The sequence below is a fragment of the Curcuma longa genome, chromosome 20 (genome assembly GCF_044706935.1).
Source record: "Curcuma longa cultivar G26 ecotype Majalengka, Jawa Barat chromosome 20, ITB_CL_G26_1.1, whole genome shotgun sequence".
In the NCBI taxonomy this organism is placed as follows: domain Eukaryota; kingdom Viridiplantae; phylum Streptophyta; class Magnoliopsida; order Zingiberales; family Zingiberaceae; genus Curcuma; species Curcuma longa.
Genome location: NC_133880.1, coordinates 6,396,920 through 6,415,553, shown reverse-complemented (window position 1 = coordinate 6,415,553; position 18,634 = coordinate 6,396,920). Strand labels below are relative to the sequence as shown.

General features: G+C 34.9%; 2 protein-coding genes across 2 annotated transcripts in view; one reads left to right on the top strand and one right to left on the bottom strand.

Annotated features, from left to right (window-relative positions):
• The window catches only part of LOC141812961 (uncharacterized), a 1,458-nt gene extending 604 nt beyond the window's left edge, over positions 1 to 854 (top strand). Inside the window, exon 2 of the mRNA XM_074700896.1 lies at positions 764 to 854. Within this exon, the coding sequence (XP_074556997.1) occupies positions 764 to 854 (91 nt within the window). The remainder of the gene's footprint in view (positions 1 to 763) is intronic.
• Positions 855 to 5,717: 4,863 nt separating this feature from the next.
• LOC141813355 (ubiquitin carboxyl-terminal hydrolase 24-like) lies at positions 5,718 to 17,171 on the bottom strand. Its single transcript, XM_074701306.1, has 7 exons — positions 17,050 to 17,171; positions 15,684 to 16,328; positions 15,403 to 15,590; positions 13,362 to 13,609; positions 11,912 to 12,054; positions 6,201 to 6,374; positions 5,718 to 6,138 (listed from the first exon to the last, which is right to left on the bottom strand). Exons 1-7 carry the CDS (start codon positions 17,062 to 17,064, stop codon positions 5,950 to 5,952), a joined length of 1,602 nt encoding a protein of 533 aa, XP_074557407.1. The 5' UTR covers positions 17,065 to 17,171; the 3' UTR covers positions 5,718 to 5,949.
• Positions 17,172 to 18,634: the final 1,463 nt, after the last annotated feature.

Sequence of the window (18,634 nt, the reverse complement as noted above, 5' to 3'; positions counted from 1 at the left end):
TGACACAAAGACACTGAATTACATTCTTCTCTATGCCTAGATCATCCCTGCTACTATAATTTGATTCCAATTTGAATTTTCAAACTAAACTATTTCAGTTTAGTTTTTGATTTATCACCAAATAGATAAACTGAATCATGTCACCCTAACAAGTATTATATTTTGAAGTCATGCCTTAGTCCACCACTAACTAGTTCATGTAACATGCTGCAAAAAGAAATTGTTGGCAGAATAATCGCGGATGATTATAGCAACATCCACAATGTAAAAAACAAGCACAAGACTTTGATCTCCTTATACAGCAACAACTAAGCATTTATCTCACTAAGTGAAGTCGGCTATATGAATCCTCATATGCCATTGGAACTCTAGTCTCCTTATACTATTCCTAAAAGTGAACCTATGCGAGACAAAGGGTTCAGACATAAACACGAATATTGTTTCTATAGTGCTCACTCAAGATTAACACAGATTTCATAAGTCGTGCCATGGAATTTAATTATGGAGAAAGACAACAATGGAGAAAGTCACTTCTCATCTAAAACATTTTCATAATGCACAAGGGTGTAACATATCCGAACCAATGAAAAATGTTTGCAGTATGCCAGTATCTATACTTACATGAATCATGTTAGACTTGACATAGCCTAGTTCTTACAGAAATATGAACGCTTTAACACTAGGCATTGCTTCTCACACTAACAGATCTGATTTGACAATATTTCTTACATCATGTATTAACATTATATATTGTTTTTATCAGCATAATTTCTTCATGGAGTGTCTTGTTCACAAACATTATTGGCAAAAAGAAAAAACCAAAGTTGTTGCTGCCCACCCAGGTTCAAGAATAAGATGGAAAAGGTCTTAATAAGTAATTCAAGATCAACTGTGTATGTATATCATAGCCAATCCACCACAGGGGACAGAACAATGAGATGTAATTCAATTACTGAATACATTTAAAAACTACAATATTTAGAATGAGATCAGCTCCAAATTACCTTTAAATAATCAAGCATTGTATTCAATTTTCCTTTTGGGGGTTTAACACTTGTTTCCGTCCACCAATTAGAGAGGAAAGGGCCTGCATTGCAGCCTCATATGAAGAGGAGAGAACTAATAGGTTCCTTCCTAGAAGAACCCCATTGCTTCCCATATCTGTAAATAGATGAGCAACTGTTTAATCAACTCATAACATCTATTTGCACTTGCTAAGACTGCATACCAACAAAGAGAAGTCTTGGCTTCAGCCATCTAGTAGAAACATGTCATGGTATAAGCTAACATGATCTCACAAGCTCAATTAGTTTAACCTTGAATTACACAGTCCAAACAAGAAAAATGCATCCTGTGACATCTTACAAAGGAAAAATGTAAAATAATAATAATAATAATAATAATCAATTTGATTGGGGGTCTAGACACACCACCTAAATTGTCATTTAGGCAATTAAGATAAGATGATGACAGTATTTCACTGCATGAAAAATTAACTAAAAAGTAAAGAAGGAACTAGCAACCTGACATGAACCTATATTCTTTCTTCTCTAGTATATAAGCCTACAAGGGAAGTATATAGAAGTTTAGCATCGCCACCCAACTAAGTCACATTAACGAGGGACCTAAAAAATAATATATTAACACTATCATATAGTAACATGCATTACACATGAGAAAACTAGGAAGTAATTTGAACTTAGATTATAGTACAGTTAGTTTGGCCAAGTTACTCATAAAATAATCTGAACAGAAAAAACACCATCAATACAAATGAGTTGTTTTCTTTTATGTACATTTATTGTTCCTTTCCCTCATATTCATCCAACTCATCCAACTTTCTGCAACAAAAAATAACCCTAAGAATCTATTAGCAGAATTCACGTTTATGGAAACAACAGGCAACAATTTTTCAATCTTGGCCCAAAAAAAGGAGTGCGCCAGTAAGAGGAAAGCCAAACAAAAATATGATCAAGATGCAAACTTTTTCAGCCGAACTTATTAGCATCATTGGCCTGTTTAGTTGGATGGATGAATAGGAGGGAGAAGGAGGGGAAAAGGAACAAAAATAGCATATGGAGAAAAAAGATGACTTTTGTATGCGCAGTCATTGTTCCTTTTCCTCCGATTGATCCACCAGAATAAAGGGAACACAAAGATGCAACTACGCCTCCACTTCTGCAACAGTAAATTAAACCCTAACGATATGAAAACAATCTTCCGTCTTGAATTTTAGAAGACAAGGGTCCAAAAAAGAGGAGCGACCAAATAAGAGGAAAACCAAAAATCAATATGATCAAGACCCAAGATGCAAATTTTTTAAGCCAAACTCAGCGACGCCCATGACTTGTTTAGACGGGTGGAGGAAAAGGAAGAGGAAGTAGAGAAAAAAAATTGAACAAAAATAATACATGTATAACAAAATTAACTTTCTCTATGTGCATTAATTTCCTTTTTTCCTTTCCCTCATATTCATCCACCCGAGTAAAGCGAACATAAAGCGGCACTTATACCTCCACTTCCACAACAGCAACTCAGCCCTAACAATCCTCCGCCTCGAGTTTTGCGAGAGAAAGGAGTGCAAGAATAAGAGAACCCAAAGTAGTTAATCGAACCACAATTAGAAATCCCTAGAAACACGCCTTGTAGCAGTAAAGTACGGTGACTAGCAGCAATACCTGTGGGAAGAGGGGTAGGCGAGCGGAAGAAGACGGGGGCGAGGAAGGAGCGAGCTTTGAGGCGACGACTGAGGGGGAGCAGAGTGCGAACGGAGGAGGAGGTCAATCTCAACCCGAGGCAAGTGGCGAGGTAGGTGTTGAAGATTTGCAGTGAGCTCGACGCGGTTGGTGGTGATGCAACGGAACGAGTAACTGTGGCAGTAGTTGCGGCAGCGAAGGAAGGCAAAGGCATCGGACGAGGCCGAAGCAAAGCATCTCAGAAAAAAAAAAATCGCAACGTGGTCTCCGCTCATCGCCAACGTTGATTTATTCGATAAAATACCAAACGAGCTGTGAGGCCACAGAATGTTAGGCATCGGGCGAGGCGTGCGATGCAGGGTCGAGATTTTTTTATTTTTTTATTTTTTCTTTAAAAGAATTGTCTTTATTTTTCTGAAAAATAAGGCGTTATTTAAAAAAAAATTGGATATAAATTTTACTAGTTATCAAATTAGATTAATATTAATAATATTGATAAAGATGGTATTTCTTTTTTTAAATTTAAAAAAAATCAAAAGAAGGTTTTGTTTTTTAAATCATCTAGGATGTCTTATTTTATAATTTTTTATCAAAAAATATTCTATCATATTATATTTTTTTTTAAATCTTGAATCAATTTATAATAATTATAATTTCATAACTGTTATAATATTAATAGAAATTTATATTGTAACAAGAAATTATAATTGTTATAATATATTCACATTGTATAATAGTTAATTATATTATAACTATTACAATAAAAATTAAACAGAAAATAACAATACTTCGGCAAAATGCTGAAGATAAAATCCATCATCCAACGGTTCTACACGATCGATCCCACAATCATCTATGAGAAGGTAAATCGAGAAGCTGTAATTGACCACGACGGAGGAGGACTTTGCCTCAGCTTCATCGAAATTTAACTCATATCCACTTCAACAACTCTGTTTCGTCATAACCAACTCAATTATGATCCGGAAGCAAAAAAAATAACAATACTGAGCTCTAATTATGTTGAAGTGTCTTATCCCAAGTGGTAAACATAGAGACATGTATTGTTTGAGGTTTCGGATTTGAATCCTCTTAGCAACATGTATTTGTTGATTGAGGTGATGTGCGATTCAAGTCTTAACAACATGTATTTGTTGGTTAGGTGTTGTTTCGGCAATAGGCTCTTATTAACATAGTGGTATCGTGCCTCCAAAAAATCTCTTAGAAAATTTTCTAATATGGGATCGTTTCGGTGGTGGGGTCAGTCACTATAAAAAATTCACCTACTACAGTTTTGTCCCCGGGACACTGATGCCGCGGTAGGACATCCAGGTTGTGACCTAGGCACCTACGGTTCGATCCTCAGCTACGGCGTATTTACAGAAATTTTCCTTCAAATGGGGAGCACAATCAAAAGATGCTGGAAACTTGGAGACGGAAAACGGGAAATGCGGAAACGGAAACGGGAAACGACAATAGTTGAAGTTTCCAACTTTTGGAAACGTCGAAGACCAAGAAGCGGCGGAGCAGCTCCGCGCCGCCCACGATCTCCTTCTCCACGATCATGTGCAGCATCGAGCGCCGGAACTCCTCCAGCGGGTCCTCCGTGTCCCTCACCCAATCAGAAGAGATGGACCCAAAGGAGGTAGCTGCCCTAGTTTCCTTCCTCGTGTCCCAAATCCCCCTCCTTCTCACCCTCTTCCCCTTCGCCCACTAGCGACCTTCGTTTTCCACCCCTTTTCTCTCTCTGCACCCCAATCCTCCCTCCTCTCCCTTTCCCTCCACCTCCTCTCCTCCGCCTCCCACATCGCCGCCATCTCCCCGTGCCGCCCCCGCAAGCGCAAACGATACCAGCAAGACTCAGAGCCGCACGCCGCCATTGCCCTCCGCCAGCGAGACCCCGCCCACTCCCTCCTTTGTTTCCGCATTAAGTCTACCACCTTTGAGTGGCTCTGCGGCCTCCTCGACCCCCTGCTCGACTGCCACGACCCCGCCGGGTCTTCCCTCCGTCTCTCCGGACCCACCCGTCTCGCCATCGCTCTCTCTCGCCTTGCCTCGGGTGCTCCCTACCTTGAACTCGCTGCCCGCTTCGGGGTGCCCGAGTCCACCGTGCGCTTCTGTACCAAGCACCTCTGTCGCGTCCTCTGCACCAATTTCCTCCTCATCACCCACGAGGTTGAAATTTCCACGGATGAAAACGTTTCCCAGCGTTTCGGAAACGAGGACGTCCATGTTTACAACGTTTCCAGATAACGCAGCTCGCCATCGCTCTCTCTCGCCTTGCCTCGGGTGCTCCCTACCTTGAACTCGCCGCCCGCTTCGAGGTGCCCAAGTCCACCGCGCAGTTCTGTACCAAGCACCTCTGTCGCATCCTCTGCACCAATTTCCTCCTCGTCGCCCACGAGGTTGAAGTTTCCACGGATGGAAACATTTCCCAGCGTTTCGGAAACAGAGACGTCCGTGTTTACAACATTTCTAGACAGCGCAGATTGGCCACTACGTGCATTTCCCGATTTACTCTGATGGCCGATGGAAAATTTTCGTGGAACCAAACCGATCACCCTAAAAATAATCAATGAAACTAACTGAGATTTATCAAAAATAACACTACTATATCATACTAAAAAGATAATTATATACGATTGAACAATAAAATAAAACATTTTTGCTAAAAACATCAAACTAATAAACCATTTGATTATTTAAAAAATATCATCTTAATTTTTACCCTTAAATTTTTAATATAAATAATACAATGGGGATAACTGTAGAGAGAACGATACGATATATCACCAAATTGTAAAACAAAGACAAAAAGAGATACTGAAGCTCCCATTATTGTTGAGCTAACATCTTAGTAGAAATCAAGGTTGGAAGTTTTACGCGAATCGATTGAATCCGAAATTATCGAAAGAAAATGCTCAAGGCTACTGAACAACCAGAAATGGTGTGTTCACCTTCTGATCGACTCAGCTCTCTGAGCTCGATCAATAGGTGAATCTATTGTCAAACCAAGCAACCTCATGGTCTCCAAAAAGAAGAAATAACAACTCTAGTATAAAAATGGCTTTCAGGCCAGTATACATTTGCTGTGGCAAAGCAAGGGGGAAACCTCTGACACCTCAATCCTGCCCTAATCCAGATACCGATAATAGCTCTCTACATGTAACCACATAAGAAATTCTGATCTCAACCGCGGTTTTCATGTACACACCATCCTGAGACTGGGTCGACAGATTAAATAGGACATGGTGGATCATTGCATTTGCTTATAGAAAAGAACATAAGCCTGGTCGTGCAGGACCTTGCTCGTAGTGACCGCTGTGACGGATGCATCGTCGTACCTAAGCCACGCACCGCCATACCTTGCATCGGCAGTGTAATGGCCCTTTGTGGGTTCTCGCCCGTGGTGAGTTATAGTTGCCACAAGCTCGTATCTCCGCCGCTGCATAGATAAAAGCAGGTTGAATGATGAGGGGAATCATAAATAAACATGAAGAACAATACCTCGGACGGGGAAACTAGTAGTTCGCGTCCGATAACAAGCTCCAATGGGAAATGAACAGGCTTGTGCAATTTTGTGCTTCCGTTGCTTCCATAGCTGAACCTCTTCAAATGCAGTATCATTATCTTGGAAAGCTTTTGTATTTTCACTGATTTACTAGCATCTACAACCCCAGCCTGCACCAACCAGGAGAGAACTCAGAAAATGGAAAGCAGATAGATAAATTATTAGCATAAAGGCAATTGGAGATTAGATGAACTGGATATCAATGCCAATTTGGACTAATGACAACGAGGATGGGGATGATAATAAGTTGAAGAAACAAGAAATGCATAAGGAAAAGGAAGTTGAGCAGGTAAACGTATGAGAAAAGAAACATCAAGTGTTTGGAATTATTTTAAGAAATTAACAAAAAAGTATGGAAGAACAAGTGTCAAATGCAAGAAATACTGTGCTCTTTTCTTTGCAATAATAGAAACAAGACTGGAAATCTAATACGATATATTGACAAATACAAATTCTGGCGAGAAAAAAAAACAAGAGATATGGGCAAGTGTTATTAAGAATTCAATCTAAAGTATTTTGTGATTTGCTTGTTACTGTTCTTGTGATGTAGGATCTCAGGATCTGAGGTGTGCTTCTGCATACCGAGATGCACTTCCTTTTAACATGTAAAAAAAATAAAATGTCAAACAAGAAAAATGAAAGGTACAAATAAAATAAAAGTGGTTTTCAGCACACCCAGAAATCTCTCAGTAACTTTATACACAAGCTAAAACCAATTAAAACTTCAAAATCAATCCTTGCCTGCGAACTGGAGGCCAAAGAAAATGGAAAGTAAGTATAAATTGCAAAGCAGGCAAACAACAAGGATTCTCATTTTAACATTAAAGTTTTAAGTTGGGGTTTTACTTTAATGTAAAATTTTATGCCGCTTATTCATATGTTTATATCATCATTTATTTATGACAAGTAAATCCACTTAGGAGTTAACCATTGAAGCAACAAGATCTCCAAAATATAAATAGGAACTTCTGACACGTGGACTGAGACCAAAACTCGCTGATGATAAACAACGATATAGCATCAACAAATAAAATAAATACTAACCGTATATGTCCCACGCTACCACATCACTGTAGACAGTTAAATGCGACTTATAGTTCACAATTTTTAATATATATTTTACTATTTATATCACTCAATTAATCTCTCTTTAGATAAGGACTCCAAAAGCTAAGTAGTGACAAATATAAAGCAAATAAATAATGGGACAAACCAATCTCAAACATGGAAGTTGAATCAATTTAAATTAAGTTATCAATAGACAAGTAATCAAAACCTAAGTTTCTGTAACCTTTCAACACCTCTTTACCTCAAATTTTAAATTCCTACTCCACAAACCTATGATCAATTAGTCTCTCTTTTTGTGTTGCATCACTAGGTCTAGGGCTTTCTACCTCATCGGAAGGGAAGAAGACCGTTAATGACAGCAGCTCTATGCCTAAAATCGGTTGGCAGTAGCAACACATCAAAGAGGGGTGAGAGGGAGAGAACCCAAGAGAAGGGTAAGAGAGAAAAGAGACGGGAGATTGAGAGAGGGATGCTAGAGAGGAGAGGGAAAAGAGCCACCCCTGGAAGCTTTGGTTGGGCGACAATATAATGCAGTGAGGAAGGAGGGAAAGAAAGGTCGAGAGAAGAGCGGAGTGCATGGAGAGAGGGAAAGAGGAGAAAATATATATAATTTCTACCCTATAAAAATACACTAAATCTAACCAACCATGACTGAACTGAACTATCCAAGTATAAACTTTGTTGAAACCTAAAGTGGCCAAAATGAGTTCAAATCAAGCCTAATTTGAATCCACCTAACCTAATCATCAAGCCTACCTGCTCAACCCAATCCTAATCTGACTTCAAATGAACAATAAAACTCAAAATATTAGTTCGGTGCGGCTTAATTAGCTGTTAAAATTTGAAATTAAATAATGAAAATATATTAAAATATATAACACCTTATCGTTTGCAGAGTATTCTGGAATTAAATATATTTTATTACTTGCATAAGAGTGTGTTTCTGCCTTTCTGGTACTCATGAACCTATCATGATTGATTTGTTGATGATATATAGAGGGTAGAAAACTAAATTGATGATGATATTTCAAGACATGCACAGTAGAATTTGTTTAACTTTTGATTTCTGGACTTTTTGTACCAATGGCATATTTTTCTTATTATACATTATGTTAAATATTGGTATCTGCAAAATAGTTTATTAACTCCATCCATGATGAATTAACCCCATTATAGTCAATCCCAAGCCCGGATAAAGGAGAGTTGTGTTAGGTTGCCAATTAGTGTTAAACTACGACAAATGTTCAATGAATGGATCCATTAAATTATTGTGTTAATGCTAGGTTGTTCTGCAGAAGAAATGCGTTGCAGAATCCGACTGTAACGTCTCGGCAATGATCGCTACATCTCCATAACTCATGTGTAGTGATAAATATGAAAAAGTTCACATTGCAAGGTCCGACTATAATGTATCAACAAGGACCGCTACATCTCCATAAGAATTTGAGTATAGTGTTAAATAGATTAAGAGTTTTCACACCATAGGTTGGATAAAAATAAATATTATAAGAAAACTAATAGTCTAAAATTTTGAACATGAAATATAGGAATCCTCACTAGTAAAGAAATGAAGATAGTAGATATGATGATTAGAAGAAGAATTAATATTTTATATGTATAAAAAACAAAATGGGTAGACGAGGAGACAAAGATGATAGAGAACTCGGGTTTTAAATTATGATACACAAGAAAGAGTAAAACAAGAAATGGAGTAGGTATTGTTGTATATAATTCGTTAAAGGATGAAGTTGTTGGAGTTGGTAGAAAGGGGGATAGAATTATAGCTTTCAAGATAGTAATGGAGAAAGAAACTATGAACGTAATTAACATATATGTACCCCAAGTAAAATTAGATGAAAATACCAAATCAAAAAATTTTGAGACGACCTAGATGAGGTATTACAAAACATTTCGCCAAACGAAATGATTTTAATAAGAGGCGATTTAAATGGACATATCGGAGTGAAAAATGAGGAATATAAGAGGGTGCATTGGGTTACATGTTTGGAACAAAAAAATAAAAAAGGAAAAACTATAGTGGATTTTGCAATAACATATGACCTTATACTAACTAATACATTTTTTAAAAAAAGAAAAGAACACTTGATCATGTTCAAAAGTGAGAATAATAAATCACAAATTGACTTTCTTATGATTAGGAAGAGGAAAAGAAAGATTTGTAAAGATTACAAGATCATGTCTGGATAAAACTTAACTACCCAACATAGGTTAGTAGTGTCGAATAAGATGATATCAGGTGAAATATAGGTGACTCTAATACGCATGGGATAAGATGGTATCAAAGTTAAACATAATAGCCAAGAGTATACTCAGTGAGTCAAAGGGGCATGCACCACCAAGTAAAAATCTTGATAGTGGAATGAGAAAGTACATGAGAAAGTAAAGGAAAAACAAACAATCTATAAGAAATTATATATTTGTAAGAACGAGGAAAACTTAAAAAATATACAATAGCTAAGAAAGAGGTTAAAAAAATAATTAATAAAGTTAAAAATGAAACTTTTGAACGGTTATATCAAAAATTGAAAACAAAAGAAAAAAAAAGAGACATTTATAGAATAGCTAAAGTGTGTGAGAGAAAGACAAAACAATCTTATTCAAATAAAATATATTAAAAATGCATGCAATAAGGTACTAATAAATGATGGAGAAATAAAAAAGCGATGGAAGAGATATTTTCATCAACTTTTTAATGAAGGTTTAGGTGACTAACTTAATTTAGGTAATTTAAGTAAAATAAATATAGAAATTTAAATTTTTATTATGGAATTCAAACTTCAGAAGTAAAATAAATTTTATATTGGATGCAAAATGAAAAAATCATTTGACCAGATGATATTCCAATAGAAATGGAAGTGCCTAAGGAAACAAAGTATTGAATGACTTACAAAATTATTTAACATGATATTGAAAATGAAAAAAAAGTACAATCAATGGAGGATAAATACTCTAGTTCCCTTATATAAGAATAAGGGAGGTATACAAAATTGTACAAACTATAAAGGTATTAAACTAATTAGTCAGACCATAAAACTATGAGAAAGAGTAATAGAAAAAAAGATTAAGGAGACCACAGTGATTGAAAATCAATTTGGGTTCATACCTAAAAGTCGATAATAAAAGTTATACATCTTCTCAGACAATTAATTGAAAAGTATCGGGAGTAAAAGCAAAATCTACACATGATATTCATTGACTTAGAAAAAGCTTATGATAAAGTCTCAAAAGAAATTATATAGAAAATTCTAGAAAAAAGAGATGTTAGCGATATATTAAACTAATTAAGGATATATATGAGGACGTAATCACCAGAGTAAAGATTTCAAGCGGATTAACTGAAGCATTTCCAATAAAAATATGATTATATCAAAGATCAATTTTAAATCCCTATCTTTTTACATTAATCAAGGACAAACTCACTATACACATTCAAGATAGTTCCGTGGTGCATGTTGTTTGCAGATGATATTGTTTTAGTAGATGAGACACGTGAAAAAGTAAATGATAAACTAAAATCTTGTGGGAAATATTAGAAGTGAAAGATTTTAGGCTTAGTAAAGTAAAAACAAAATATATGAAATTTAAATTTCACAATATTAGACGTAATGAGAAAATTATTAAAATAAGAGATGACGAGTTGTCTAGAACTGAAAGCTTTAAGTATTTAGGATCATTTTTGCCAGACGATTGAGAGATTAAAAGAGATGTCTTACATAGAACACAAACAAGATGATTGAAATGGAAGTGTCAGATGTTTTATATGATCGTAAAGTATCTCTAAAATTTAAAAAAAAAGTTCTATAAAACGGGGTTAAACCTGCTATATTATATGGCGATGAATGTTAGGCTATGACTCAAGCACATGAACAAAAGATGAAAGTTGTAGAGATGGGGATGTTAAGATGGATGTGTGAACAAACGAAGGTGGACAGAATCAGAAATGAGAGTATTAGAGAGAAAGTCGAAATTATATCTATTGAAAGAAAACTCTGAAAGACACGTTTCATATGGTACAGACATATACTTAACGACCAATAAATGATCTAGTTAAGTGATGTGAAACTATGACAGATACACACATCAAACGAGAAAAAAAAATCAAAAAAGACTTGGTTAGCAATAATAAAATAAGATAAAATTTATTTAAGTATAAATGATGATATAGTAAGGGATAGAGCTCAATGGCATATAAGGATCCATATAGTCAACCCCACCTACTGGGATAAGATTTGATTGTTATTGTTATCGTTGCAAAATAGTTTGTTAAGTTTTTCTTATATGCCTCTACACATGGCATAACATTATCTAAGAAAGTTCACCAATATCTATAGAAATATTCAAATCCTATAATACTTTGGCAATTAATTGACACTTCATTGGTCTTTACCATTTGACTTCTCTTTTGTCAGGAATTCAACAAATAAAATATAAATATCAAGTTGTTGAATAGCATCCCATACCTTCACCCAAATTCAATCTTTGTACTAAAAAACATGTCAACTCACTAATTCAACAAACAAATTTATACAAAAGGCTACAAAAGTACATAAAAGTAAACCTTGCCATGTGATGCTTTATATCCTTCAAGAACTTCTGGCGCAGAGAACAAATGTAGTGCATCCTCGATAGTTTGAACAGTCTCTGGGACAATGTCAAGATGGAGCAAGAGGAATGGCTGAACTGTTGCAGAAGGCTTGTTGCCTAGAACAGATGTTTTAAGTCAAAACAAATAGATTGGTAACACTAAAAAGTCCAAATCCTCCATAGAAATTTTATTAAATTCCACATAAATGACACAACACAACTCATGCGATTTTGTAAATGTTCTACAAGATGAAATTTATTTTTCTTTGTTACATCGACATGGAGAAAATAAATATTCAGCACATTATTTCTTACATAAATATATTCGATGCCAGAAAATCACTGGGTGTGGAAGCATCAACACAAAGAAAATTAATCAATAGTTTAAAAAAATGGTATGCAGCAGCTACAAATATGTCAAATTGTGTAGTAAGAAGATTCCCAGCATGGACATCAAGTTTAAACCTGGAACAGGGCAGTTTTAGAGTTCAGCTTGCCATTCACAACCACATGTTTAGGTCATGAGCCATGACCATACAGACATTAGCTCAAAATATGACCTTAGCATAGGATGGAGTGAAATACAAGTGTCTCATGCATAAACTCGGGAATTGTGAAAAAATGTATAGCATTTCCATAAATAAATAAAAATCTCAAATCAGACTCTGATTAAAATCTAACATTTTTTCTTTTAAGCATCAAATAAGCAATCTTTTCGCTAATCACAACTTTTTCAATCAAGAGATCTCTTCCCTTCTCATGTTGTCAATTCAATATAATTGGATTAAATTAACCACAAACTAATCAGTCTATATTCTTATTGATCTACTCTCAAAGATACTGAGATGGGTTTAACTAAAAAAATTAGGTTGGTCCGATTGAGCTCGTTGAAGAATGAAGATAAAGCAGTATGCCATCACATGTGTATGTAATGCACTGGATACCTGAAATACTGCATATGGCCTATAAACACAGTTTTTGACACTGAGTAGATCAAAAGAAAGGCAAAAAGAAGCAACTAATTTTAACTCCAAAACATTAGAGATTATTGAGCTTCTTCTTTGCTCTACAATGATTACAATGAATAAAGAAATTGCACTGAGAAACTTGTAAATCTCTCCTATGCATAAACGCCCTGAAACTTGATTAAAACTGCAAACAAGAGACTCCTACCCTGGTATCAATTTAATTTAATTGAGTATATCATACCACTTATCCAAAAGAAGCTATTAGGAAAAGCTTTGATAGATAATCCATACTACTATAATCTTAACATTTAAAATAAGTGAAATTAAGACTTTGAAAATACAGAAAACAGTTTCATGTTCTGAGTTATTTATGATAGACAAAAAAAAAAAAACTGACAGATCTTCACATGAGCACAACCCATTTCAAAGAAACATGTTGAATATGCGATTTGTTACCTATTGTCTTCACAAGACTCATCGACTGACCCCCAAAAATTGCACTTAGCTGTGAAGGAACAAAACTCTGAGTTCTGGTGACTGCAGATTTGTTCTTTGGTCCAACAGTTTCCCAGCCATCTTCTTCAGCGGAAGAAACAATAGGTGCCTTGCCCCCATTAGAATCTGATAAACAGCCATCAAGCTTCAACAATTCATCATGCATTTGGTCCATGATAAAACTCAAGAATTCCTGAGCATCTTCCTGTCTGCAAAAAAGATAACATCAGATGAGTCTACAGCAACAACAGGATTGAAGGGGCAGTTACACATTCTGGTGTAAATAGGTAACACAGATTGCATATTTAGAACTTAATGTTTGGAATTTTTTCCTCTCAAGCAAAACTTAAAGCATTCCTTCAAAACAGTTCATATGATTGAGTGATTTCTTATTCTACCCATTTAGTTGATGTATGTAGGGGTGTCAACAATGGACCCGACTTGCAACATGACCAGACCTAACCTGAAAAAAATCAAGTTAGGGTTGAGGGTTCGGGTCGGGATTGGGTTGGAGTTTTTGGATTATATTAAATTCGGATCGGGTTAAATTCGGATCAGGTTCGGGTCGAATTCGAGTCAGGTTCAGATTGACCCGGGTTGACCTAGATTTAGGATTTAGGGGATTTTTGGGTTAAATCAAATTTTATTTTGAAAATTACGATGTTTTATGTAATATTAGTATGACAATAATAAAATATTGAGATAAAAATAAAGAATTATGGGGAAAAAAGCAAAAAAAAAAATTCTGAGTTATTCAAGTTTTCTAGATTGGTTGTGTCATACAGATTCGTGTTTAAGGTTTCGGGTTGAATACGAGTTTGGTTTAGGCTTGGGTTGGAATTTTTTTTAATAATATTTTATTTCAATCCAACCAACCCAATCCATCCGAATTGACACCCCTAGATGTATATCATATGTGGGTATGAGATAGCAATTAGCTAATAACATTAAACTCCATGTTAAATAAGGGCATCTATTATGCACATGACATGGAGGCTTCCATTGGCATGTTATTTTATTCCCTTTCACCACTCTTTCGTCCTCATAAATAAATATTATAACTATTTTACTTACTAATAAACACAGTGTAATTAAGTGCAAAAAAAAATATGTTAACTTTTCCCTGCTTGCCTTCACATTCTATCTAGGGTTCATCTTGCACCACCAGATTATTTTAATTTCCAGATGCTGAAACACTATAGTCATGAGAAATAAAAATAATAATAAAATAGCTCTTAAAGTTGCAACATCATTATTTAATTTAAGAACTATTAGAATTTGAGATGGAGAAAATGACAAACAAATAGGAATTATAGATCTTTTGAAAAATATAATTTATGCTTAAGAACACATGATATATCAGATCTATAGAAAGAAGTATATATGTTGGACAAGATTTAAAAGGACACCTACGTATCATTCTGAGATTTGCAACTGATAGTAATCTAATTCCTCCAGTAAATATAATGCAATCTCATCATTGTCTTCAAGATATTGAACAATTTAAAACATGGAATATAATAAAAATATGCATATTTCTCAAAAAAAAAGAGTGATAGTTGTTAATGATTCTTCTACCAGTCAAACTAAAAGTAAAACACAAAATAATATACAATAAAGAAAAATATTTATATTCCTTAAATATGTCCTATGAATTATAGGAACTATGATGCCCAAACATGAACACCCGTTAAAAAAGTCGCTATTACTCATGTCACATCAATCATCTTTAGGCTGAAGAAAACACCAAGTGTACAAAAATGCACATCAACTGCCAATTGGTTAAAGATCACACTTGGAATAATTTTCAATTGAAAGTGTCAATAGCCTGTAAGAGGGTTTTACATCATAGGCTAGTTATGCTTTGTCATATAAGAGATTTTTGGCATTCTTCAACATTTTATTTATATCAGAACAATAAGAAAAGTTAGACAACAATGGATAGAAATAAGCTGTGAAATTAATACAATTAAACAGACCCAGAAAATGAATGAAATCACACCTATGCCTGCCAGATATCCCAGCTGGCAAGTCTGGAGTAAAACCTTTCAAAACAGCATCAAACATAGTTGGACTAAAAGGCTTCCCAGTATCGATAGCTCTCTTTCCATCATTAGTCAGTGTTGAATCATTAGGCACGTCAAATTGACAAATAAAATCAACAAATGCATGCAAAGTTGGAAAGCCCATCTACAACAGAAAGAGAAATCAGGAAATAGATTTTTTTTAAATATATAAAGACCAAATGAGAGCTGGTGGTGTAGTGTTTCGAGTGATTCAGACCTTCGGGATACTTCGATTCCTTAACTCCTGCAATAGTTGAACAAATGGTGGACAGGAGAGAAGTCCCTGCATTGTTGCATTTAAAAAACATAGATTTCCAGAATTTATTAGACCACGGGGCAATAAGCATTTAACCACTTGCTCTTTCTCACTAGTAGTTTTCAGAGTTTCCACTGTGGGAACTGCAACTGCTCCCGAGTCAGCAAGCACACTATGGATCTTTGACACTTGGACCCCGTCTTTTGGGCCTGCTATAGTTGTGCTTGTGGCTCCATGCTCAGATTCTTGAAAAGAAGATAAATCAGAGTTACAGTGCCCATTTTCAGTAACTCCTATAGTGTGGGAAGAACATCTATCGGAGAACCCATTTGCTTGGATTTTTGTATTCGCAGGTTTATTATCATTCTTGGATGTTGATGAAGTGGTGCATCCTTGGGTGTTTCCAATTAACTTTGAAATTTGGATACCTTTTGCATTTGCAGATGAATTAACTTTTCTAGTTTCTATATTAGAGCCTTTATATGAAGTTGGAGCATTCAAGGATCCAAACTGCAATCCTTCTTTTTTTACAGGTGGTGAATCATCTTCAGACTGTTTTTGGAATAACTTAGTCTCGTCTTCAGTAAAAGACCCAAACACAAACACCTGCATTGACCAATCAAACCCAAGAAAAAGATATTATAGTGCACGGCTATCAAACCTACATCAGTAACTCAACCACAACAGATACATTTTTCCAATAGAATAAAGAAGCAGTAAAACTAAAAAAACAAAAGAAAAACAAGATGAAGTAATTTTATCTACTGTGGAACGCAGATGGATTTCCAAGTTGTTGCGATGGAAACTATTGTTTCTTCCAGTACAGACAATGTTGGACATTGTCAGATAGCTGATCCAGAGAAATAAAAACTCTTGTATATATATGCCTCATACAAAACCTACATGCTGATTAATATGGTGAAACCATAACACTAAACAGATCAAAAAGTAAACTTTTCGGCTCAAACTTCCTACTCTTCAATATATTCACGAGTTTAACAGAATATAACCAGTGAAGATTAGAGGAATTCTTGGCAGCATAAACTGCCCAAATTTCAAACTTTCGATGTACCCTTCGCGCTCGGTTCATAAAAACCACCAAGCAATCTTATTTTACCATCATGTGTCATTCAAAAAAAAATATTATGGTGTTTAAACAGTTGGAAAATCCAAATTAGAAACTGAATGAAATCGTGCGCCACGGTGTGAAAACGATGGCGGATAACAACCAAATATAGTGACAGGAGAATGGCAGAGGAGAAACTTGTAAAGCGTAAGACGAAATGGGGAAGGAAAACATGAGGAGGAAAAAGTATTGGTGATTCACCGGATGTTTCTTCATCGTACGACTTCGGTGTCAAGATCCGAAGTGCGAGGGCGCCTTCATTCCTTGCTCCTGCCCCGTCGCCGTCGCCGCCGCCACCGCCGCCGATACGAGGGAAGCGGTAATCGTGGGTTTCCCTAGAGACCTAACGACGCGGGCTTATCAGAAGCTCGTCGAGCCCGATGGACCATAATCGCCGCGATAAAACCATCGTGGGGGCGAGCCAAAGCAAATCCGGGTCTAGATCGAACTTGGGCCGGACTAAAGCTAACCGGTCCAGGTAGTGACAAGTTGCTTCTTCGGAGTTCATCAAAAAAAAGTTCCAAAAATAAAATTATTGTCAATTATATTTCTCAAAAATTATTTAATGTTTGTAAACACTGTAAAATTGTGTTATATAATATATACAATCGAGGATATATTATACATCCATCCATTATAATCCATGAGTAATATATAAATATTTAATATTAATTTTTTTAATTTTTATTTATTTTAACTTAAATACTATACTTTAAATATTATATCTTAAATTCTAAATTTTAAATCTTAAATTATAAAAATAAATAAATAAATAAAATTAACATTGGAAATTCATGGATTATGACAATATATATATATATATATATATCAAAAATATTTTTAAAATTATTAATTTTTTAAATTATTCCCTTAAAAAATTATTTACAAACGAAAAAAAAATTCAAATCCTCCTGACATAATGTAGTAGTAAGGTGGTCAATATTTTCATTTGGTAAGATGAAAAATTTAGAACGTTAACTATTAGATAAAAAATCACTCGTACTTTCAAATCTACTTAGTCAGTAAACTAGGAGGGAGGGATGTTTATCTTCAAAATTAATATTGAATAAGAAACTATTAACACTTTTAAATTTATCTGATAAATTAATAAATTAGGATGAGAGATCGTCCAATTAATCGAGTCTCGACGAGTCTAAACAACTCGCTTATAAAAAAAATCAAACAAAAATTTCGAGTTAAAATGATAACACAATAAAATTTTCAAAGGCAAATGAAATTCTCAATCTGCCTTGTCCCCAGCATTAACAGTACATGAATTAATTGGAAGCATATTTTAAAAAAAACACACACACAGAGACACATAGAGTTCAATAAATAATGCAATTATTGCTCGGGCGGTGGATATTAAAGTTATATATTCATTAGGAATCTGTTTTTTTCCTCTTTTCCAAAAAAGACCCCGAAAATATATCAATGCCTTCTTCAGAAATCTATTATCTTTATGTGTCATATAGGATAAAATTAATTCATCCTTAAAATTAGAAAAGCATTTTAGAATATTTTTAAAACGCATGTATATTTCAAAATATTAATTATTAATAACTCTATAAAAGTAACTCATATCTATAAGCATAAATATGCACATATTAATCTTAACTTTTTTAAACCTTTAAACTCTTTTATCATGTAAAATCTTAATTTGAGTGTCAAAGTGATTTGTCGGGATCTACCTCTGACATCATTCTATTTCTCTTTTTAAATGTTTTTCAGGTCTCTTAATTTTTTCAGATGATTATCATTAAGGAGCATGTATATCAATAGTTCA